Below are 23,754 nucleotides of genomic sequence, written 5' to 3'. Positions count from 1 at the left end.
CCACACGAATTAGCCACAAAACCCAGGCAGTGGTGGCACACACCTCTAATCCCAGCACTCTGGAGACAGAGGCAGATGGATCTCTGTGAGTTCAAGGCCACCCTGGGCAACGTGAGCCTGAACCAGTCAAAAAAAGAAACAGACACAAATCCCTGCACTAGGAAGGTGAAGATGGGAAATGATATGGCTGGGTGGAGAGAGGAATATAAGGCCAGAGGAGACAGGAGCTCAGGATTTGGTCTGAGGTTTGTGAGGATTTTGTAGAGGTAAGAACTAGTGGCTGGCTGCTCTGTTCTCTGGTCTTTCAAACCCCCCCCCCCCCATTACCTGACTCCTGGTTTTTATTATTAAGAACAATTAGAATTCGAGAAACAAGTGGTTTAGGTGGAGGTGAAAGAAAAACGTATCATAAGGAAAAAGAATATGACAAGGTCAGAGACATGGAATCAGAAATGGTAAACCATCCAGGCAAGCAGGAAGGTTCCAGACCACACAGCATTTGTTAAAATTACCCACGATACGATTTTTATACTGTCTGCCTTCAATGATGGTGCCTAGGCCTGAATTATATAACTCGGGAACCCTACTGAATCTCCACTTCCTCAACCTAGAAGGAAAATAGATTAAGATGGCATTCTAGCGCCATCTAGTGCTGAAAAGATAGCGCCATGTCTGTTTCTGCAAAACCACGTGCAAGAAGGAAACTTCAGCTGCTGCACTTTGAACACGTGTATCCTAGAGATCGTTCCCAGTGCCCTAAGTAACAGGACTTGGTTTCTGCTGCCTGGAAGACATTTCTCCTTCTTGCCTTTTCCTCCCGATCTTACTACCATATCCCCGTCCACAAGGTCAAGTTTCTTCTTTTAAACTCATCACTGTATTAAAATGTATATTGATTGAAGTCAGACTCCCATTAGTTCCAGAAAAGGGGGGGGGGGCTTTACCTGTGGTCTGCGCACCCCAACTACTGGAGTATTTTTGACTCGTTGTAATACTGTGGAAGCACCACTGGCTGCTGACTTCATGATTCCTAAAATTTTGCTATTAGCAGTCTTCTCTACTTGGGCCTGTCTTTACCTAAAGATAACTCCCTTAAGAAATTTTATCAAATTTCTGTTGTATAAACACTTGAAGATCTAGTAGTCAATATTTGATCCTAACCAAAAGGAAACATTTTGAATCTTTCCAGAAATCGTTTCAGGAAAGAACGATTTTAGGCGGGGACTATTGCACTCCAAGAGGACGTACGCGTAATCTTTCACACAGTTCGTTAAGAATCAGTGGCATGCGTGTTACTGCGGACATCAAGTCCAACACTCAGAGGTGCGGGAGACCCCGGTTGCGGCTTCGGCACCCAGACTTGGTGGGGTGAAGAAGGCCCGCTTCGCCATTCGCCGAGGCTGTGTCGCCCGACCGTGCCAATCTCCCGACAGGGGCGGGGCCGGCATGCAGCTCCGTCGCTAGGCGCTACGTCATTTCCGCGCGCCCGGTGGGGGCGGTTCTGGCCACCGCGCCCCTCCGCTCATTGCGGGCGCAGGCGGCGGAGTCCGTAGTACACCTGCAGAATGAGCGAGGCAGACGGGCTGCGGCAGCGCCGGCCCCCGCGGCCGCAGGTCGTCACGGATGACGGCCAGGCCCCGGAGGTCAAGGAGGGCAGGTAGGCCGGAGCTGGACTGGGACCATCCTCTCTGTGGACGAGAACCCCCTTTATTAACCCCACTTTGACCGAGGACCGGGGCTCTGACCTCCGCGACGCATCTGCGGGGCGAGGTCTCGCGCGCTCCCGGGCTGTCCGCCCTCGCGTTGCTGCGGCCTTTCCCTGTCCCTCCTCGCACCCCAGCTGCTGGAGTCATCGCCTTTTGGCATCTTCCCGACTTGCCCTTGCCGGATCCTCTGGTACTCCCGGGACAGCCACCTGGCCACTGCCCTGCCTGTCGCTTTTGTGTTCCCGTTTTTCACTTTCCTTGAAGGGAAGTCAGAAAAGATACGGGTGTCTCCCTCCTGCGGAGCTCCTCTTCTGCACCTACTGCCGCCACGCAGTGTGTATAGTGTGTATTCCACGCTGCGAAGTAGAGAACCGACATGACGTTGTTAGCAGTTTTTCTGATAGGGACAGTAATTACTGATGATTATTAAATTTCCTTTTTGCCTTCAGTTTTTTTTTAAAGAATGTTCTATTAGCTAAAAGCTGACGCATGCTCCTTAAACCTTAGTATAAGACATTTAAAAATCACTTTCCAGTTTTGTGACGTGAATTTCTTGTTGTGAATTTCTAGATCAGCCTCGAAGTTGTGCCGTTAGCTTACGTGATAGAAATGCTGGAAGTGTTTACTTGGTCACTAGCAGTGTGATGAGGCGTGTGGTACGTACTGGGTGAGAGACAGTTTCTGCTGCTGATGGTCGGTTCTTTTGACTAATGATGATAAGATAAACACAGACCATGCTTTGGCTTTGGAAAGACGTTTGTGAAAGAACGGGGAAGTGCTAGCGTGGGTCTTGACTAGGGAGACCAGCCATTTTAGGTTGCTTTGAGGTCCCATTTTCTAGGATTCCCCTTGCTAAATGTGGGTAGATTTGGGGACAGATTGCTCACCCTGCTAGTTGTAGATATTGCGAATTAATTATTAATTAACGGTGTAACCAAGCAAGGAGCGACCAAGCCTGGCTGTGGAAACTAGAACCAGGAAAAGGGATAGAGCAGTTGAGTGCCCTGCTCAGGTGCAGTGAAGAAGGAGAAGTGATCCTAGGAGGAAGGAGTGTGAAAAGGAGCGCATTTGTGGTTTCCTCCTTTAAACCATGGGACTTGTTGCTCTTGGGCTTTTGTGCTTCTTGACACCCAAGGTTGCTTGTACCCCTTGGATTTGGAGCCTATAGATTTTTTTCCTACCGAGTTCACAGTTCCTTCTTGGATTCTTGGTGTCTTTTTCTCTGATTGAAGGCCCTGTGGTCTGGTGTGCAAATACAGAGAGAGTTGGAGAATGCCCTTTAGATTTGGCTGGTGAAATGGCCGAGGATTTTGTAAGTTGTCAAAACAGGTTGCATCACTTGACTGTGACCTTTTCATAGGGACTGCAGGCAATTCAGGATACCCATCCCCTCAAGGGAGCAAGTATTGCTCTAGGCTCTTCTTAAGAAATTTGGACAAACAAGTAGATTGCTCAAGCGGCACCTGGAAAACAAGTTGCCAGCTTTCCTGACTATGTGAGTATAGGCTAGGAGTGTGTGGTGTTCTGTGAGTGAGACCAGAGTTGGAGGTGTTCTTTCTTTAAGCTGAACTTAAGCAGGTGCACAGGCTCTGAGGAAAGACACATGGAGAAAACATGGAGGGCTTGAAGTGGACTCTGAATTCCCAGGATCAGTAGTGTGGAGGGCTGGTCAAAATGTTAATCTTAGGCCAAAATAAGTGAGTGCAGAATAAGCGTGCAAGAACAGTTTGCCCCATTTATGTGACACACCCTCTCCATCTCAAGTGCTTAGTAGCTATGCCTAGTCAGTGCCTGCTTTATTTTCATCATCGTGGCAGATTAGACTGGACAGTGGTGCTCCGAGTTTTCTTAAAACTTGACCAGCAAAAATACTAGTAGAAGCTGGATAATGAAGTCCAGGCGGAAGTAGAATAAGATTAACCATGTCCAGCTCCTCATAAGAACACTGATGGGAAAATATGTTTCCAGGCCCACTCTGGACCCATAGACCAGAATCTCCAGGCATTGTTTAAATTATTTAAACAAACACCCCAATCCCAAACCAAACCAAGCAAACAAACAAAACTGTGAACAGTGTTCAGTTGGGAGCACCCAACAGGGGCCTTCTAAATTCTTCTCCAGCTTTGATCCTGTTAACTGTAAGAAACTAGTAGTGTTAGATCCCAGCAAGTCTTTTCAAGGGGCCAGTGATGTCCTTCAGTGATAAGAGTGTTGGCCTGATATGTAAGAAGCCCTGGCTTCTATCACCAGGACCACAGAAAGAAAATAATAGAAGGTGCTTGCCCAGATCTTGACAAGATGGGAGACGTGGGACACCCATTCCTTGCCATTTCTGGAATGTGGCTACTTTTGCAACTATAAGCACTGTTGTGTTGAGTCCTGGCTGAACTTATTTTGGACACAATTGGACCTTTTACCACGATGTGAAGGGCAGTGACTCAAGTAGACCATCACACGTTCTCAATCACCGGGTTAAGGGTTTGGAAATTTGAAGTTAAGTTTACATTTAAATTTTACAGACAGAAACTTTCTTGGAAGTTTATGATCTTAGGGTTTTGTTTTTTTTTTTTTGCTTAAGTTAACCTGTTTTTAAAAAAGTCTCTCTCTCTCTCTCTCTCTCTCTCTCTCTCTCTCTCTCTCTCTCTGTGTGTGTGTGTGTGTATGTGTGTAAATGTGTGAATGTGTAGGTGTTAGGCATCCGTGCCACAGTGTGCATGTTGTTCTCTCTTTCTGCCATGTGGGTTCTGGGTATTGAACTCAGGTTATCAGCCTTGGCAGCAAGAGCCTTTATCCTGTTGCCTTCCCTCTTCAGTTAATCTGGATATTAAGTGGCTAGTAAACTTACAATATAATTTATATAAGCAGATAATGATTCTATGAAGTTTCTGTAGCAAGAGGCTAAAGATTGTTGCTTTTTAGAATCCAGGTAAGATTGATACTGCGTGTGAGGAGGTCTGGTCATTCCCGTCGTTTGTCTGGAAGCTGCCCAGATTCCAGAGGTACCTCTTAGGCTGATAAAGCTTTTTGGAATTTTAGCTGTAGAATCTATGTGCATTCCCTAGGAACACATGCTGAGCTCCACCAAAGGAAGCACAGGGATTTCCTTTGTTTCCTAAAATGGGCAGGTCTAAAAGTTTGAGAAATTAGGGGCTCAGTTGGCAGGACTCCTGTTTCCTTAGGAAAATTTCACACACCCCCTCTTGCTCATCTTCTCTGTAGGTGAATATGTGACTATGTTCATTGCATCATTGCAAGTCTGTCCTCCTGTCTTTCTTGAGTCAGAGTCTTGGGATGTAGTCCTGGCTGGCCTTATACTTAAATCCTCCCTCGTCGGACTTCTAAGTCCTGGTGTTACAGATTGTGAGCTGTGCCTGGCTTTCCCATTGCATTTTGTATTCATCAATTCTTTGAGATTTTCTTTTGAAATTTTGTTAAAAGAAAGAATATGTGGAGTATAACTGACCAGAGTATTGCACACAGCTGCAAGATTGTACACAAAGAAATAGTCCTGTCTGCCAAGATTGACAAACCACTAAAGTTAAGCCATGAATCACAGTGGGGAAACTGGGTGAGCGGTTGTGCTTCAGAGAGGCCTCCAGAGCAGACAGGTTTGTCACTGTGTGGCTGTGCTGAATTTCACTCTGTTTTGTTCTGGCAGCTCCTTTAGTGGCAGAGTTTTCCGAATGACGTTCTTGATGCTGGCTGTTTCCCTTGTCATTCCCCTGCTTGGAGCCATGATGCTATTGGAGTCCCCCATAGATCCCCAGATTCTCAGGTAAGTGCTCAGCAGTGTTGGGAAAGGGTCCCCCCGTCAAGTAGGGGTGTGCAATAGAATCAGTGTGGTTTGGAACTTGGTTATGTGTAGAACTCTATTTCTTTAGCATTTGAGTTTCATGTTGAATTAATTATAACTCTGCTATGATTTAAAAAAGAAACGGTGGGAAGGAGTTTCACTGTGCAACAGGAAGTTTATTGGAAGAGGGGCAGAGAAGGGGGCAGTGGGGGGCAGAGATCGGTCTCTGGGGACAAGAGTAATGGGTGAGAGGGGGAGAAAGGGAGGGAGATGGGAGGTGGGCAAGACCCACCTTTTAAAAAGGAACATAGTGAATGTTCACAGGAGGTGCTCCTAGTGGCTGCAGCTGAGGACGGATCCTGCCAGGACCCCAAGGGCAGCCAGTACAGATGCCTGAATAATAACAAACTCAATATGTGTGAAATCGTCTCTGTCATTGTGACAGAAACCAGCTACGAAAATCAGAATTAAAGAAGCGTAAGCGTTAGAAGTAACTGATTTTAGCTCATTTGAAGCAACAGAAGCACACTGCAGTGATTTAAATCACCTTATGTAACTTTTATAAATAATTAATTTTTAAGATGTGTAATTAGTATCTGTTTTTGCTAAGTTATAATTCACCAGTGGAGGTCTGTGAGGTGAAAACCCTTTACCATGTAGTCATGTTTGTGATCACAACGGGGCAGTCAGGCTTGTGTGGTGTTTGCTGACACTGAACTTGGAGCTTGTAGAAGGGTTGTGTGGTTTGGCCTGGAGAGTAAGGGAACGAGGCCAAAGTAGGTTGAGGTTTTTGTGAAGGAGCTCTCTCAATTCCTTAACCTCTAATTTCTTAATATTTTTGTATCTCCTACCTTTAGAAATCAAAGGAAATCCTAGCTCTTCCATTTGGTTGAGTAAGTTTGACAAATTCACCTAGGGAATTCACATAGATTCTGCAATAGTGAAATTCCAAGTTATCATGCCAGAAGCCTTTGAAGACTCCTGGTTCCCCCTGGAGATACTCGTGGCAGTAAAGTCTGAAGTTTAGTTTAGATGAGTTAGTTCTCCATGTAAAGCGTTCAGGACGTCATACAGAGCTTTGTCTAACTATGGAGCAAAGACAATAAACACAACTGAATAATGTGTTGGGTTTTATTAAGTTTTTAAACTGGAATCAGTTTACTTAGAACATGTTCAGCAGCTAAGGGAGGACTCAGTTCTGATGTGAGGTGGACATGAGGGCAAGAGTCACCTGTTTGTTGGATTTAGAATGACTAAACTGGGGCTGGAGAGATGGCTCAGTGGTTAAGAGCACTGGCTGCTCTTCCAGAGGTCCTGAGTTCAATTCCCAGCAACCACATGGTGGCTCACAACCATCTGTAATGAGATCTGGTGCCCTCCTCTGGTGTGCAGGCATACATGGAGGCAGAATGTTGTATACATAATAAATAAATAAATCTTAAAAAAAAAGAATGACTAAACTTTAGTAACTGAAGGGTCTGGGAGATGTGGATAGAGTATTTGCCTAGCAAGTGCAAAGACCTTCAATCTGATCCCGAACACTGTAAAACCAAAACCCAAATACTCACTGACCACAAACAAAGGTGTATAGTGCCGTGGACATAGGATTAGCTTGCATCTTACGATCCGGAGGGAATGCTGGCCTAGCCAGCTTGCAGGGTTGGTTCTAATTATCTGTTACTAGTGGGTACTCTTTCACACTTCCTGTCTGAGCCTCAGGCTTAAGGACTTACGGTAGTCTTCTCAGAGGTCAGAGGCCCTTTGTTTTTTGTTGTTTTTAGTTTTCATTTTTTCTTTTAGTTTTTGATATAGGGTTTCACTGTATAATAGTCCTAGCTGTCCTGGAGCTAGCTCTGTAGGCCAGGCACGCCTCGAACTCACAGATATCTGACTGCCTCTACTTCCAGAGCACTGGGACTAAAGGTGTGCGCAGCCGCCGCCCAGCCAGAGGCCCTGACGAGTAGAAAACTGTGTCATTCTGCTGTCAGCAGAACTGACCTAGGCCTCCTTGACCAAGACAGGAGTTAGCAGTGCACGCAGTGGTGATTAGAAGCTGGGTTAGAGCCAGCCTTGTGAAGGGGAGCAGCACACAGCAGGTGACTGAAATCCTTTGCTCTCAGGGAAGACCAGTTTATGTGTGGGAAGAATGGCGATGAAACTTAGCTGAGAAGGGGTGTGTGGCCGTGGCAGGCAGAGAAACAGCTCCGTGAGGATTTGAAGTTGTTCAAGGTGAGCACTGGTTGTGCTGTAGGGGAGCCTGGTGATGCAGGAAGGGCTAAGATGCAGAGAAGTTTATCTTTTCGATACCTAGAGCCATCCATATTTTTTATGGGAAGCATTCCTTTCCTTCCTTTCTGAGCAGAAACCCATCTGCTTTCCCAGGCCCTGGGCTGTAAACTGCAGTGGAGGCTGTGGAGATCTAAGATGGCATGGCTCAGGACTGTCCTGCACGTGGACATTTGTGTAGTACAGACTCAGCGCAGAGCTGACAGAGCCGCGAAGGGGTTAGTTCAGTAAGCTTGATCCCAGAGGAAAGAGCACACACGGTTCTGGTGAGAAACTACACCACCACCAACAGAAAATAAATAACGACAGGAACAGTACAGCTGTAGACTCAAGGACAACCTAGTGTCTGATTTTAACTGATGCCTCTGCCTGGCTAGCCAGGTGAGGCCCCAAGACATTGTCTGATTTGGGCTTCCTGGTGGTTGTCCTCTGCTGCCAACTACTGCTATGAGGACCTTTCTTACTTGCTTGCTTTTTGCCTTTTTGTATCCAAGTCTGCCTGTCCCTGTCCTTGTTGCCCTCAAGCCTTGAGACAAAGTCTCCTTTTGTAGCCCAGGTTGACCTCAGGCTTGTGGCAATCTTCCAGCATTGGCCTCCCAAGTGCTGGGATGAGAGGCATGAGGCACTCACTATGCCTGGCTTTAAATTTTCTTATTATTTCCCTACTGGGACTGCCCTCAGGCTGCCTGTGGACAGGGATAAACACGCAAATGCTTCTTGAGAACTTCCTGAGTGGAAGGACTTAAGCCAAGGTGGGGGAGGGTTTATGCTCAAACGTGGTTTGCCTTGCGAGCTCAGCTTGGTGGTTGGGCCTGTCAGGGTCCGAACTGAACTCCTTGGCCAAAGCAGGCAGGCACTGAAACTTCCTAGTTAAACAGCTGAAAGGTTTTGTCTTTTTTTGCTGGTAGAAAGCCATGGTTGAGAGCCTGAGCAAAGGGAGAAAGAAGAGACAGTTTAATCTGGGTGTGGGGGTGTCAGAAGTGGCAACAGAGAGTAAAGTACATTGTTGTGAACTGAGAGGCAGGCAGAGTAGAGAGTGCTTTATCCCCCACATTCGCAGCTGCCTCTCCTTGCTGAATGGCAAGGCTGTGGGGAGGATGGGGATACTACTCTTCCTCCGCCTTAGCAGTGTGCATTGGGAATTCCGTGTCTGCCAGGTTCTTGAGATGTAGCAGAGGGAAGCAGGAAGGAATCCCTGGTCCACACAGCATCCCTTCTAGTGGGCCAGAGAGGCAAACACCAGAAAACTGAATCCAAAAGTGCATGAGAAGGCGCTAAGTGTGATGGGAAGACTAGAGCAGGAGTGGGGCCAGGCAGGGAGGGCAAACTTTAAGTTGGGTGCTAAGAGTAGCCTTCACCAAGGAAGAAAGAAGTTCATGGGAGAGTTAAGGACTAAAGATACCTGGTGCTCAAGACCCTACAAAGGGGGCTGGCATGGGGAACAGAAGAAACAAGGTAGCAGAGGTGACAGGGCCAGCCTGGGCAGCATAAGAAGCCACTCCAAGGACTCTGTTCTGAGAAGGGACATTCGCTGGGATCAGCAGGCAGGCGCTGTGCTGTGAACTGCCTCATTGAGAGTAGACTGTAGAGATGGGAAGCAGAGGGGAGAAGACACTGGCCGGGAGAGGCAGCAGAGGACCTGGGAGGACGGTGCAGTCCTCTCTCTTTAAAAGTGGCCTGAGCAGTAGCTGGGAACTATGGCACTTTTGCCTGTGGATGGGATAGGTTTGTAGGAAAGTTGCTGGAGTTGCTCTGTGGGAGGGGAGGATGGTCCAGGGCTCAGCAGAATGTACCTGTGTGAGGTCACGAGTTCTGGATGTCTGGATGTTGTTCTGTGGCTCGCTCCCTCTCTTCCCTTACACGTGAAGCAAGAAGGTGATCAGCTTTGGAAGGTCGGCAGAGCCCTCCCTGTGTCAGGCAGACAGCACACGCTATAGGTACTCGCTAGAGGGCTCTCTGTATCAGAGGGTGTGAGGAGGTCTATCTGTCCTGAGATCCTCAGGGTGTCTGAAGTATGTGGGCATGCAATATTTGTATTTTCACAATTATTTCCTACTATAATCTTTCCTGATATCCTTGAATTTTCCCCCTTAACCTTTATTTTTCTGATATTCAAGGGTGTTATAGGAATCTGTGTGTCAGAACAGGGAGATAGACATGCCATGGGTCCTCAGGAAATGTTTTCCTTCATGACTATTTTAACACACAAATCCTTGCAATTGTATTGTTTTACAGCTTCAATCCTTGCAATTGTATTGTTTTACAGCTTCAAAGAACCTCCTTTATTGTTTGGTGTTCTGCAACCAAATACAAAGTTGCGACAAGCAGAAAGGCTATTTGAGAACCAACTTAGTGGGCCAGAGTCCCTGGTAAATATTGGGGGTAAGTAAACAGAGATCTGTGGAATGGCTGGTTTCCAGGCTGCTGTTACTCAGGGTGAGTGGGATCAGCTGCAGCTGCACACAGCTCCCAGGTAGGGGAGCTCTGGGCTGTGTCTCAGCTGTGAACATCTCAAGGGAGCAACGCACTTTCTTCTCTGTCTGGTTTGCATTCCATTTTTGTATGTTTTATTTGTTTGTTTTGTTTTTTAAGACACAGTGTCTCTGAGTAGCTCTGACTCTTGGAACTCTATCTGTAGACCAGGCCTCAAACTCAGAGATCTGTCTGCCTCTGCCTCCTGAGTGCTAGGATTAAAGATGCATACCACCATGCTGGGCTACGTGGGAGTAATTTTGAATTAAGTTTCCACAGAATGTTTTCTTGTGCTCAGTGTTGTGAGGAGGCAAAAGGCCAATGCAGACACATTGAGTTCGTTTATTTAATTAGATAGGTGTTACTTGACAGCACCCTAGGTCTTTGCTTACCTTGTCTTTGTTTTGCATAGGTTTTATTTTGAAGTGAAGAGGAGTGGTTCTCACTGTTTTCACTGAATGGAACCCATCTGTTTTAGGAAGTGTTGCTTGGTGGTCTTTGTTCGATGCATTAGTGAGTGCACCTGTTCTGCTCTCTCTCTTTCTCCATATTGAGGAGCTGGGTGTACTGGGTGCCATTTTTGGTGTGAACCCAAGAGGACCTCTCTGCTTCTATTCTTGTGGTTGTGAACTACAAGTTGGCACCCAGAACACCTGCTGCTGCTGTTGGTGCAGCTTTGTTTGGAGAGTATCCTGGGGGAGACTGGCAGGTGCTGACTGCCTCAGGAAGGCTCTCGAGGAGAATAGCCATCAATTAGCGTGCCTTATTTTATCTGTTTTTAAGTGGTCCATTTTTAAAAATGTTTTTCAGCAGTTGTTATTTCTTTGATATCGACTTCTGTAGCAGAAATAGTGCAGAAATTCTTTCTAGACAGTGAATTTTGAATTGCTTGCAGGTAGGAGTCCAGGATGAACCTTGAGAGTTTGTTTAACCTCAAAGTTTATTTATTAAACACATTTTCTCACCTCCTACATAGCCTCATTCCAGATAGAGAGTTTAACATTTTTTCAAGCTTAACTAAATATCAAACCAGGCACATCCTGTTCTTGCAGCATTTATGCCAGTTGGCATAAGTTATAAAGGGCAGACTTTGACAAGGCTTTTTTTCCCATCCCACCATACCATTATTCTTCCACCAGTGTAAGCTCCTGTATATGGTAACGGTAGGTCTGCCCATTCCACAGTTTGTATTGAAGTTTTTCCTCTTGTCGCATACTATGTCCCACCATTGATTCCATATGCTTGGTATCCAGGGCCCCTAACCTCAGCAGTGGGCACTATGTGTCCCCGAGGCCTTTGCCCTTTTCTGTGTATGCATCGCCTTAATCTTCCCAGATTGTGAGGCGGGGCTAATGTTCCAGGTGCTGTCTCCTCATATGTACCATTGTTTCCTGCCAGTACTGTTCTGAGTCCCTTTCTCCACAAGGCGGTGTTATCTGCCTTTCCTTAGAACAATTATGAAAGCATGACCCAATCGTCCTAACTGCCTCTATTGAGTTAGAAAAGTTCTCTGGATTAGGACTTGCAATTAATAATTGCAGATAAGAATTTGAGAAGCATTAGCCCTTGCTAAGTCTTAGGGGAAAACATTCAAGAAAGGACAGAATTTCCAGGGAAAATTACAGCTGTCACATTCGTTTTCATGTGACGAAGTGAAACTAAAAACTGCCAAAAGAATCAACAACATAATGAAAGAGAAAAGAGCCTTCAATCTGTGCAAATCCAGCAGTGTCCTGTGCTGCCCCAGGTCAACTGGTCCTTGCCAAGTAAGAAACCATCTCCCTGGGTCTTACCTCAAGGAAACCCATTGGATAGGCATTCATATGCTGATCTAAGAATAGGCTGCATGGCTCCCAACATTTGTAAAACATTTGTTTACTCTCTGTCAAAGATGCTCAAAATGGTTCCAGTTTTGTATATTTATTGTTACTATTCTTTAATAATTGCAAACACACACACATACACACATATGTGTATATGCCATTTTTACGCCTTCACCCTCTTTCTCCTGTTTTCACTCCCTCTGCATGCCTTGTTCTTCCCAGTGAGTTGGGAAGATGTTTTCACATATTTTTGCTAGTGTTTTTATTATTTATTTTTTAAATGATACACTGAGCTTAACTAGGGTGGCTTCCTAAAGAGTTTGGCGGTTATTTCCTAGAGAGTGTGGGCGGCATAACTGCATCACTGAAGAAAACGTGTCCTCCCCCCCCCCAGCAGCCACCAATTGCAGTATCTCCGCAAGGAGTTACTCTGAGTCCCTCCCTCGTCCGTGATTGTGAAGGTGACTGTAGTTCATGAATGCAGCAGCCGTGCCGCATGCAGAAGAAAGCATTTCACAGCATTCTCCTCCATCCTGTGGCTTTACATTCTTTCTGTCCCCTCTTCTGGGATGTTTCCTGAGTGTTGGAGGGGGTGATAGGATGACTTTTGAGGGCTGAGCACTCTGCAGTCTGAACAGTTGAGACTCCTAACACCAGTGCAGCATTAGGCGTCATCCGCTGCAAAGGAAAGGTCTGGCCAAGGCTGAGGGCAGCGCTAATCTGTGTGTATAAACATACATACTTAGAAGGCAGTTTGACACAATTTCTATTTATTAAAGCGATAGTAGGTTCCCCTCTAGAACCTGTGAGTAGCTCCCGAGCCTTGGGCTTTTGACCAAAGCAAACTATTTTTAAGATCTGTTTTAGACTTACAGTAACGGAACAGAAAGTAGAGATTTTATCAGAATGGTGTTAGGTTCAGCACACAGGTTTAGCCTTTCTACTGTTGCTATCTCCCACCATAGTGGGTGATTATTCCCACTGTCTTTTTAAATTAGGGTTCACTCTTAGCATTGTTAGCTCTGTGGATTTGGACACTTGTATAATGCCATCGTAGAGGATATTTTCACCATCCTAAAATCACCCGTGTTCTCCTTCCCTCTTTAACTCTCATCTACTAGTGACTTGAATTTCTGCGTTGTTTGCCCTTTCAGAATGTTGCAGCATCAGAAACATACAGTCTCTCTAAACCTCTTGGATCTATGTTTGTGAGATACTGCTCTGTAGTTTCTCTTAATGTCTTTAGGGCAGTGCAGAAGTTGTAATTCAGAGAATGAGTTAAGATGTATTATTTCAACTTTGGTCCTCTGAAGCAAATTTTAGAGATTTGGCTGTAATTTCTTACGGGAGAATTCATCATTGAGCCAGCTGATTGGGGACTGATACTTCTGTCTTGCAAGGTTGTTAATTATTTATTCAGTTTCTATAACACACATAGGTCTGTTCATACAGCCTTTGTACAGCCTTTGTACAGCTTTGGGCAGTTGTATCCTTTGAGGGAGCCTCCAGAGTTTTGTTACTTTATTTATTTATTTATTTGTTTGTCTATTTTGTTTTTTCAAGACAGGGTTTTTCTGTGTATCCCTAGCTGGGCTGTCCTGGAACTCACTCTGTAAATCAGGGTGGCCTTGAACTCACAGAGATCAGCCTGCCACTGCCTTGGGAGTGCTGGGATTAAAGGCGAGCGCCACCACTGCTGGCTTGTTATTTGAAGTTTTAAGGATTTAAAAATTTCCCATACATCATTTCTCCTTCATCTTCAGAATTGCTGTTTCCTTTCTGGCTGTTGAAATACAACCAAATTGCTTGCTGTACAGAAGAGAGTGTGGCCATAGCTCTCAGCCAGCCCTTTCATGATTTTCCTCTCTGTTTTCTTAAACAGATGTGATGTTTACTGGCACAGCAGATGGCAGAGTTGTAAAACTTGAAAATGGGGAAGTGGAGACCATCGCTCGATTTGGTTCAGGCCCTTGCAGTAAGTTGGTGACACATCATGCAGAAGGTTGTCCCTTTCTCCTGGATGTCACTTTCATGGAAAACTGCTGACCATTTGGCAGATAGGACACACTGGTCTCGCCTCCATTTTTTATTGCCAGGTGGTCATTTGACCTCAGAGTGCCCAGTGGAGTCCATGGTAGTGACTCTGGTGTCCTAGCTTTCCAGTTGGGCTTTGGTTACGTACCTGCTGTGTATTTCCTGGTGCTGTACCCCCTCCTCTTTCCATTCAGTCTCTGGTTGCCCTGTGGGAACTTCAGCTGTTCATTGCTGTGGGTGTGGGTGCTGCTTTCTATAAAGGCAGGGGCTTTGTGACTGTCCGGGGCTTACATGTGATTCCTTAGTAGCTCCTCAGGGATTTCAGTTGTGTTAGTCAAGTCTGAGAACCCTTAAATCATTTACACTTGGAAAGGATGAGCAGACAATCACATTGCTTAAAAACTGGTCCACAAGTTTCTTACCATTGTTTTTTTTTTTAAATTACTGTAAATTTTTCTTTCTTTCTTTCTTTTTTTTTTTGTGGTATCCTGGTGGAATCCAGGACTTCCTGTTTACCTGACAAGTGTTCTACCACTACAATTTATAGCCTAGTTATTATTTTTGATAGCTGGGATGTTTTATAAAAATGATGCATTTTCGTTTCAAAATAAAAGAAGCATAAGCATACAAAATCAAAATAAAAGTCACTTAGGGTCCTCTGAGAAGTACTGTCTACCGTTTCAACAGAGACCTTTTCGGGAAGCGTTGTGTCTGTGGACACCCATGCTCACACTCTGTATTTACTTCTTCCGTCTCTCCTTTCCACTGCACACATAACCCCTGCACTCAGCGCCTCCATCGAGCACTGGACCGTGAGCACCCCTTGTGGTGCAGTAGCTTTTGCAGTAAGCACCTTATAGTGTGCTCATTCTGTAAGTACACGCCGTGGTAGCACCTACAGTAAGCACCCATGCCAAACATGGTGCAGTGAGCCGCTGCAGGGGCAGGTCCATTTCTAAGGCTGTGGTCGTTTTGCTCTGTAGAGCATGGTGTCTGTTTAGGGAGGTATGGAAGAGATTCTTGGACACTGAAGAGGACACAGGTGGAATCTTGGAGCAGCCGCCGATTCCTATTGTTTATCTTCCTAGAAACCCGAGATGATGAACCTACCTGTGGAAGACCCCTGGGCATCCGGGCTGGGCCCAATGGGACTCTTTTTGTGGTTGATGCATACAAGGGATTATTCGAAGTGAATCCTCAGAAACGTATGTGACAACTTGTTTCTTTGATATGTTCAGCTCTTTCAAATAGTGTACACATAAAGCATGTTTAATAAGGCTGTTAAATATAGTCTACAGACAACTATTGTGTTTTCTTACTACATTAACAGCATGAGTATTGCCTACAGATACTTGTGTTGGCCAGCAGAGAGCTCCTTTTCTGAGCCTGCCTTGATCCCTGAACAGTTTTTCTCTGCATCTGTTTCAGCCACTGCCTTTCAGAAGGGTTGAGTTGACAACTTTTACTCCTCAGCCTCCTGTTTGAGAATCCCCCCCCCCCCTTAGACAGTTCCTTCTCCTTTATCTCCTACAACTGGACATGATATTACCAGAACTGGTATTATAATATGTGCTGTGTACTCTCTCCATGGAGGACAGCATGGAGGATCTGCGCTTGGGGCTTGACCGTGGGCACTGCAGCCTGGTCTCTACTTTCTGGTGGTTAAGACTGGGGAGGTTATATGGCCTCTCGTCCTGTTTGTCCACATCGTAGGGAAGTGGACCTTGCCTGTGGATTCTTACACAGGGTTAACTAAGAGTGTGGTTAGGAAGTTTGTCACTCAATGTATGTCCCTTCTGCTATTTGAGTTTTTAACGGGGGGTCTCATTGTATTGCCCTAGCTGGCCTCCAGTTACTGAGTTTAAGCCCTCCTCCAATCTCTTCCTCTCCTGCCTACGACTGCACTGTGTCCCTCATTCCTAGCTAGTTTGAAAACTCATTTTTGTTGCTGCTTAATGTAAAAGCAGATGAATAGAATATTTGGGCTTTTTTTCTCTCCAACTGACCTAGTATTAGATTTTTTTACATATTACTCTTAATAGTTTTTTAAAAAAGTTTATTGTTATCAATTAAAAGTGTGTCTTCATCTTTATAATCTGCCTTTGGTAAAGTTTCATCTTAAAAAATAAGATTTCCGTGTAATGGCTGATAACTGTTCTCACTGGGGACTAGAAAGGCTCATTTTAGTTTTTTTCTCTTGACATTGGTTGGGTTGATTAACATTGTGACGTTATCAAGGAACAAGTTCCTAAAATAACAGCACATCTTTGATTTTTTTTTTTTTTGTAACTTGAGGTGCGGTGAAACTGCTGCTGTCCTCTGAGACTCCCATCGAGGGCAAGAAAATGTCCTTTGTGAATGATCTCACCGTCACTCGGGATGGGAGGAAGATCTATTTCACGGACTCCAGCAGCAAGTGGCAGAGGCGGGACTACCTGTTCCTGGTGATGGAGGGCACTGATGACGGGCGGCAAGTCTTTCTTTCAGGCCTTCCCCTCAGCTAGTAGATTAGCCACGGGTGGCGGGCAACAGACCCTGTTTCTGCTGGAAGCCATAGTAGGGTCTCAGCACAGTGTCAGCGTCTAGGAAGAAGACCGTGGTGGCTCTGGGGTCAGGTGATCTCCCTTCTTCAGAGCAAGTACAGTGAAGTCTGTCCATAGGGGTTCCAGACAGAGTGGCCGAGGCCCCCCAGCAGGCCTAAGCTTCAGGTCATGCCCCTAAAGGTTGGTGTGCTGACCCTCACTGTGTTGACCTAATTCTCTGGTCAGTAAAGGGATACAGGATCTAGTGTGGACAGGAAGGGCCCTTACTAGCCAGTTTGGGATCAGGTCCATACAGACCCCTGACTTGGGTTTTATCACTCCAGTGGGAGGCTGAGTCACTCTCCCCTTCCCCAAGCCCATGGGAGTTCTCAGGTCTTCCCTTTTGTGACTGCGGTGTCGGGCCTTCCCCAGCCTGCTGGAGTATGATACCGTGACAAAAGAAGTCAAGGTTTTGTTGGACCAGCTGCGGTTCCCTAATGGCGTTCAGCTGTCTCCTGAGGAAGACTTCGTTCTGGTTGCCGAGACAACCGTGGCCAGGATACGAAGGTGTGTGTGTGTGGTATCAACAGAGCTGTTGCTTCTTCTCCAGAGCTTGTTGTGGCTGTGGCGGGATAGGAGCGAGGTGAATGAGTGTCTGGAATGCTTCGGGTCCCTTCTCGGGTGGGCTTCCTTCCTCATGCCCCAGCCTTTGTGAGGCTCACAGTCCAGAGTGTGTCTGGATGTCATGGCGTCTGTGTAGCCTGCAGTCTATTTCCCTGTACGGTGGGCTTTGGTTCTTCCTGCCTGTGTGGTCCTCAAGATGTGTGCCAGCCGCTCTGCTTGCATTCATGACAGATGCATGGATAGTATTTCCCGTATGAATATTTGAACTAAGACCAGTTTTGTGCTTGCCTAAAATTTTTTCCTTAAATTTTTTTCTATTGTATATTGCCTACTTGGGCATGTTTTTCAGAGTCTATGTGTCTGGCCTGATGAAAGGAGGGGCAGATATGTTTGTGGAGAACATGCCTGGATTTCCTGACAATATCCGGCCCAGCAGCTCAGGCGGGTACTGGGTTGCTGCTGCGACAATTCGTGCTAACCCTGGGTTTTCCATGTTGGATTTCTTATCCGAGAAGCCTTTTATTAAGAGAATGATTTTTAAGGTAATTATGAAAACTGATTCCAGAAAGCAAGATGGAGATGAGTCTGATGGTTTCTTTCCCTTGGCCTGAATAGCGCTCAAACTTACAGTTGTAGTCAGAATATTTGGTACCTGTCATTCCTACTTTAAGTACATGTATGTGTGTGAAGGCTAGATATCAACCACACTGGTAAGTCCTTTGGAACCATCTACTGTATTTTGTGAAACAGGGTCTCTCATTTGGGGTTCATCGGGTAGGCAAGGCCTTTGAGCTTCAGGGCTCTTCCTGTTTCCATGTCCCCAGCATTGGGTGTGTGCTGCCACTTCTGGCTTTTTACTTGGGTGCTTGAGTGGTAAGCACTTTACTGACAGAAGGACTCCCCTAGTACTATAAACAGGTTTTATTCGTTAGCCTAGAACACAAGTTGAAACATTTGAGTCTCCGTCCTCTCTTCCGTTTTCCTTGCTTCTGAGTGTTTTTGTCTCTTCACCTTCCTGACTTCAGAGCCACCCCCTGCCTGTTAGTCCTGCTTCTGCCCTCCTCCTACCCTGTGAGCCTCATGACTTTCCTTGGCTTCTCAGATCTTAGGAGCCCCTCCCTCCCCTCCAGAAGGGAATGTTTGAATTCTGAGGAATGAACATACCTATATTGCATTTTTCTCTGTCCTGGAATTGGCCATTTCTCTGGGGGAGTACTTGGGCTTCTGGGTGCCAAGTGTTTATACTTTTGGTCAACACTGTTTGTAGGTTCTTCAGGGCAAAGCTAGGAAACAAGCATATGTTTGCACCTACATTCATTTATCCTACTAGTTTCAATTTTGAAGCCATAGTTCATGCAGATTACTTGTAGTACAACTGAGCCCTGTGGGCTTTATTCTAGTTTTCTTAGTTCCCCCCGTCTTTGTACCTTCCTTGTCTTATAGTGAGATGCCTGGGTCCCCTTATCTTTCATGTATTTATTTTTGTTTTTGAGACAGGATTTACTACATAATTGCCTAGATTCGACTAGAACTCATTTTTACCAGCCTGTGTCTCTTAAGTGCTGGGGCTACAGGGGCTTGCTGCCATGGATAGACGTGTTTACTGTTTAACCAGTTCCCCACAGGACAGCCATGCTATAGCTGTTGCCCTCCCCGAGAGACTCAGCCCAGTCCTAACTCTACACAGGTTGCTCCTCTCCAGGGTCTTTCTCTCTGCTTAAGCTTTTCCTGAGCTCCACAAGGCTGCAAATGTTTGTAGCTGTGCTCAGAGGTGCTCAGCCCGTCACTGTGCAGGGGCATGCCCACAGGACTGCAGACCAGGCTTTAAGGAAGAGGTGATATCATAGGATGTACTTGCTCGCTTAAACCTCCCAGCGTTTTTGTGACTGTGAAAGGCTGTTAAAACTCCCATCTCAGCTGGGCGGTGGTGGCGCGCACCTTTAATCCTAGCACTCAGGAGGCAGAGGCAGGCAGATCTCTGTGAGTTCGAGGCCAGCCTGGACTACAAGAACTAGTTCTAGGACAGGCACCAAACTAAAAAACAAAACAAACAAACAAAAACAAAAAACTCCCATTTAGTGCCTCTTATACTCTTTGAGTATTTTAAACCCAACTAGAGGATTTGGGGTTAAGCTGTACTGATTTTGACCCAGTATTCTGGTGAGCAAAGATGGTTCTCAGCCTGACTTCAGGTGGTGATCTCTTGAAATGTGATCTTGCATCTCTGTGGTTAGCTAAGCCTTTGCTGTCCCTATGCAGGTTTGACTTCTTAGTCTGATCCGCATGGGAGTTTGCCCCTGCCCTGTGTGACCTCCCTATCCCCAGATGCCGGGCTACTCTGATATTTCTCTTCCAGCTCTTCAGTCAGGAGACGGTGATGAAGTTTGTGCCACGGTATAGCCTGGTCTTAGAAGTCAGTGACAGCGGTGCCTTCCGGAGAAGCCTACATGATCCTGACGGACTGGTGGTCACCTATGTGAGTGAGGCCCATGAACATGATGGACACCTGTACTTGGGTTCCTTCGGATCCCCCTTCATCTGCAGACTCAGCCTCCAGTCCGTTTAGCCAGCCCAGCAGCTGCTCCCACTGTGCATGCCAGGGATCATCACATCAGCCGCCATCGGCCTGGAGGGCGCCATGGACATAGCTTTGTCCCTGTGCTCCTGCTAGTCCTTGGACGTGTGGGGGTAGCTGCTGCAACCTGGAGAAGGTGTGGGTCTCCAAGAGTGCCTCTCACCTGGACTTGATGTCACTTTTTGAGGGAAAGTGTATCTGTTGCGGAGAAGACAATTCATGGAAAGCCATTCCTCTACAAAAATAATGCTAAGTACACAAATTCTCTAGGGCTTGGAAGATTTCAGACACTTGTGATGTGGGAGTGTCATATCAATCTGTTGATTTCATTGTTTAAGCAATAAAGAAACTGCTAGGCCCATTTGATAGGCCCACCCTTAGGTGGGTGGAGTAAACAGAAGGGAAGGCTGGGAGGAAGAGGAAGTGAGGTCAGACTCCACAGCTCTCCTCTCCGGAGCAGACGCAAGAGAGACGCCATGCTACCTGCTCCAGGGAAGACGCACACCATGTCCCAGCTCCGACCCAGGATGGACTTAGGCTAGAATCTTCCCGGTAAGCGCACCTAGGGGCGCTACGTAGATTATTAGAAATGGGCCAGAGCAGTGTTTAAAAGAATACAGTGTCCGTGTAATTATTTGGGGCATAAGCTAGCCGAGCCAGGCAGGCGGCTGGGGTTTTGGGGACGCAACCCTGCCGCGCGCCCTTATTACTACAAATGACGCCCAGACGTGTGGCTAACTAAACCCACTTACAAAACCTGAGAAGGCTTAAAAATAAGGGAGAGAGCATTTAACACAGATTTTTGCTGTTTGTTGGTGGCGTGCTGTAGAGAGATTTCCTGATTCGGCAACAGCAGCAGAAAAAACGCTGTGTCATTTCAAAGCGTGGCTTCCTGGGGCTGTGCCACCAGTGCAAACTCTGGCTTTATGTTTGTGTTCCCGCTTGGGATCCGAAGGAGAGTGCTCTGAGACCTTGACGATGACTCAGAGCTCCCCGCCTGCTCCTGGGCAGAAGGCAGAATCAGACTTAGGCAGGCGGAAGAGCATGGCGGATTCCTGCTGCCATACAGAGACGTGTTTTCAGACTGCACAGTGCTCTGCGTGTCAGATTTGGATGTTACTTGGATGAAAAGAATTTCTGTGCTGCACGCTCAGTCTCAGAATTAAAGTGCTGAGTGCCGCTCCTACCTGGTAGCCCCAAGAGGCTTCCTGACTCAGCTTCAGCTGCAAAACCCTGCAGCTCATTAAGAGGTCCTGCCACGAAACACTTAAACGGTGTTGACGAAAAGCTGAACGCATGCTTTTCGGTTTTCAGCCGTAGCAGGAAAAAAGCTGCGCCGTTTTAAAATGCCGGCTTTCTGGGCCATCCTGCCAGGGCAAACTCTGACTGTTTGAGGCAGGAGGGCTGGCTACCGAGAGAGGATTTGAGTGTTATCTGTTGTAGCTTGCTGGCTGGCAGGGACCTTGAAATGCTATAAATATGGCTACAGCCAGTACCTCAGCCAAGAGGCTGAAAAGCTAAGGAATGGACTGGATCTAGCTGGCAAAGCCACGCCTTTAGTCCTACTGAGATTGCTTGGTAAATTAAAGGCTCTTGTGGTCAGAAAAAGAGAGATATACAGTAAAGAGAGATTCAAAGACAGAGAAAATTTCTGAATGGTTTAAAGTGTGTTAAAAATATATGCAAGCTGAAAGTTGAAGTTCTTAAAGCAAAAAACAAAAAAGGAAGAGAGTTGTTTTGTGTCCTAGTACACACCTTTAATCCCAACACTTGGGAGGCAGAGGGAGATAGACCTCTGTGACTTCAAGGTGTGGTAGCACACGCCTTTAATCCCAGTGCCTAGAAGGCAGAGACGAACAGATCTCTGTGAGTTCAAGGTGTAGTAGCAAACACCTTTAATCCCAATGCCTGGGAGGCAGAGACAGGCAGATCTCTGAGAGTTCAAAGGCAGCCTGGTTTTCAGATATACGCTCAAAAAGCAAAAAGTTAACATAGGAATGTCACAGCTTAGATTCTTAAGTGCCTAGTGATTTAAAGGCGCAAATCAAAAGTGCTCCTGGATAGTAAAAAATTGCAGATTCACAATAGGACAGATTCAGACCACTGAATGAGTCACACTGTTGGATGAATGTACGTTGGCTTGGGAGAGAGAAGAAAAAGAATATAGAGAATAAAGTTAATGGTTAAAAAAAAAAAAAAAAAAAGGTAAAGTCTTTAAAGAGACAGAATAAAGTAAAGTGATAGAGTAAAAATAAGCCGCGTAAAGATGAAAAATTCACAGAGAGTCTGGATTCTTTGTATTATTGTGTTTTCTTTAAAATTTTTGACTGTGAAGGAGCTAAGTACAGAGAGACATTTCATTATATGGGCTGCCCAGTGGAACCAGAATGGATATCATGAGGGTATGATTTCAGAATTTGGATCTAAGGATATGATACTTTGGAAAAGAGATTCTTTTTTTGTTTTCACAGAGGATGAGACCCTGTTCATTTCTTCAATCCCGATTTGGTATGATGGACCACGTCCTCCTGAAGGGTTGCTGTGAACATCTTCAGAAAATTGCTTTGCTCAACTGCCAACTGAGATGAAACTAGCACACAGGTTATACCAAGAAAGACCTAATTAACGACGCCCCCATTCAGCAGGAAGCAGTTTGGAGAGAAAAAACTGCGCCCATGTTCCCAAATATAGTTTATAAATGTTCTTTTACATTTAAAGGGGGATATGATATAGATATGAATAATTTGCATTAGTATAGATTTTGCTTTATTGATAGATTTATGGTCAATTTTGTTATATGTATAAATGTTTCTGATGTAACTTTTACTTGATAACTGTTTTGTTATATGTAATTTTGCTATGTTAAGGTTAAAGCCTTCCTTTTTTTTGTTTAAACAGAAAAAGGGGAAGTGATGTGGGAGTGTCATATCAATCTGTTGATTTCATTGTTTAAGCAATAAAGAAACTGCTAGGCCCATTTGATAGGCCCACCCTTAGGTGGGTGGAGTAAACAGAAGGGAAGGCTGGGAGGAAGAGGAAGTGAGGTCAGACTCCACAGCTCTCCTCTCCGGAGCAGACGCAAGAGAGACGCCATGCTACCTGCTCCAGGGAAGACGCACACCATGTCCCAGCTCCGACCCAGGATGGACTTAGGCTAGAATCTTCCCGGTAAGCGCACCTAGGGGCGCTACGTAGATTATTAGAAATGGGCCAGAGCAGTGTTTAAAAGAATACAGTGTCCGTGTAATTATTTGGGGCATAAGCTAGCCGAGCCAGGCAGGCGGCTGGGGTTTTGGGGACGCAACCCTGCCGCCGCCCATATTACTACACACTTGTCCCAGGGCTCAGGGTTTGGTGATAAGAGTAGGGGCTCAGCTATGCAGGGACCTTTCTGCTGCGATTGGCTCTGGCTGCCACATTCAGTGTCTTCATTCTGAAGTGGGTCATGCTTTTGGGGGTGGCATGGACATGGAAGCGCCAGTGCAGGTGTGTTGAGGTTGCTGGCTGGGGCCACGCAAGCTGAAACTTTGTTCTCAGGGCCATGTGAGATGTGTGAGAATGCTTGGATCTTCCTCCACAGTAAAGGGGTTCCCTCCGAACCTCTGCATGCTGTGACTCAGCCTCTTCTCATGCCAGAGCGTTTTCAAGACTCCTGTTTCAGTGGCCGAGAGGATTGGGCTTCTTTCTGTGACTGCCTCCTCCACTGGAATTGGGTGACCCAGCGAGCCTGTCCCTGCACAGGGTGCTTACAAAATGTCCTTTTTATAGTTTGACGCTTACCTTTAGACCTACAAATGTGAGGAGCGGCCTATTGATGTGATGTTTGTGCTAATGTCATAAGCTCAGAGTTATTTATTTCTTGGCAAGTATGTTTATACACTGGTCTTAATTTTGATAAGAATAAATAATATAAATCTCA

The 23,754-nt window shown here is 46.0% G+C and overlaps 1 protein-coding gene across 1 annotated transcript; it reads left to right on the top strand.

The window, feature by feature from the left end:
- The first annotated feature begins 1,492 nt into the window (after window positions 1-1,492).
- Apmap (adipocyte plasma membrane associated protein) lies at window positions 1,493-23,754 on the top strand. Its single transcript, XM_075962415.1, has 9 exons — window positions 1,493-1,657; window positions 5,365-5,481; window positions 10,052-10,167; window positions 13,963-14,055; window positions 15,203-15,319; window positions 16,410-16,584; window positions 17,069-17,203; window positions 17,610-17,802; window positions 19,617-23,754. The coding sequence occupies exons 1-9, from the start codon at window positions 1,566-1,568 to the stop codon at window positions 19,824-19,826; spliced, it is 1,248 nt and encodes a 415-aa protein (XP_075818530.1). The 5' UTR covers window positions 1,493-1,565; the 3' UTR covers window positions 19,827-23,754.

This window comes from Microtus pennsylvanicus, chromosome 2, assembly GCF_037038515.1.
Source record: "Microtus pennsylvanicus isolate mMicPen1 chromosome 2, mMicPen1.hap1, whole genome shotgun sequence".
NCBI classification, from domain to species: domain Eukaryota; kingdom Metazoa; phylum Chordata; class Mammalia; order Rodentia; family Cricetidae; genus Microtus; species Microtus pennsylvanicus.
The sequence above is the reverse complement of the archived record's forward strand: the minus strand, read 5'-3'. Positions and strand labels throughout refer to the sequence as shown.

Coding starts and splice junctions, on each gene's coding strand:
- Apmap (XM_075962415.1), top strand. CDS start 1,566: ATGAGCGAGGCAGACGGGCTGCGGCAGCGCCGGCCCCCGCGGCCGCAG. Junction 10,168..13,962: donor GTCCCTGGTAAATATTGGGG/GTAAGTAAACAG, acceptor TTTCTTAAACAG/ATGTGATGTTTACTGGCACA. Junction 17,803..19,616: donor TTAAGAGAATGATTTTTAAG/GTAATTATGAAA, acceptor TTTCTCTTCCAG/CTCTTCAGTCAGGAGACGGT.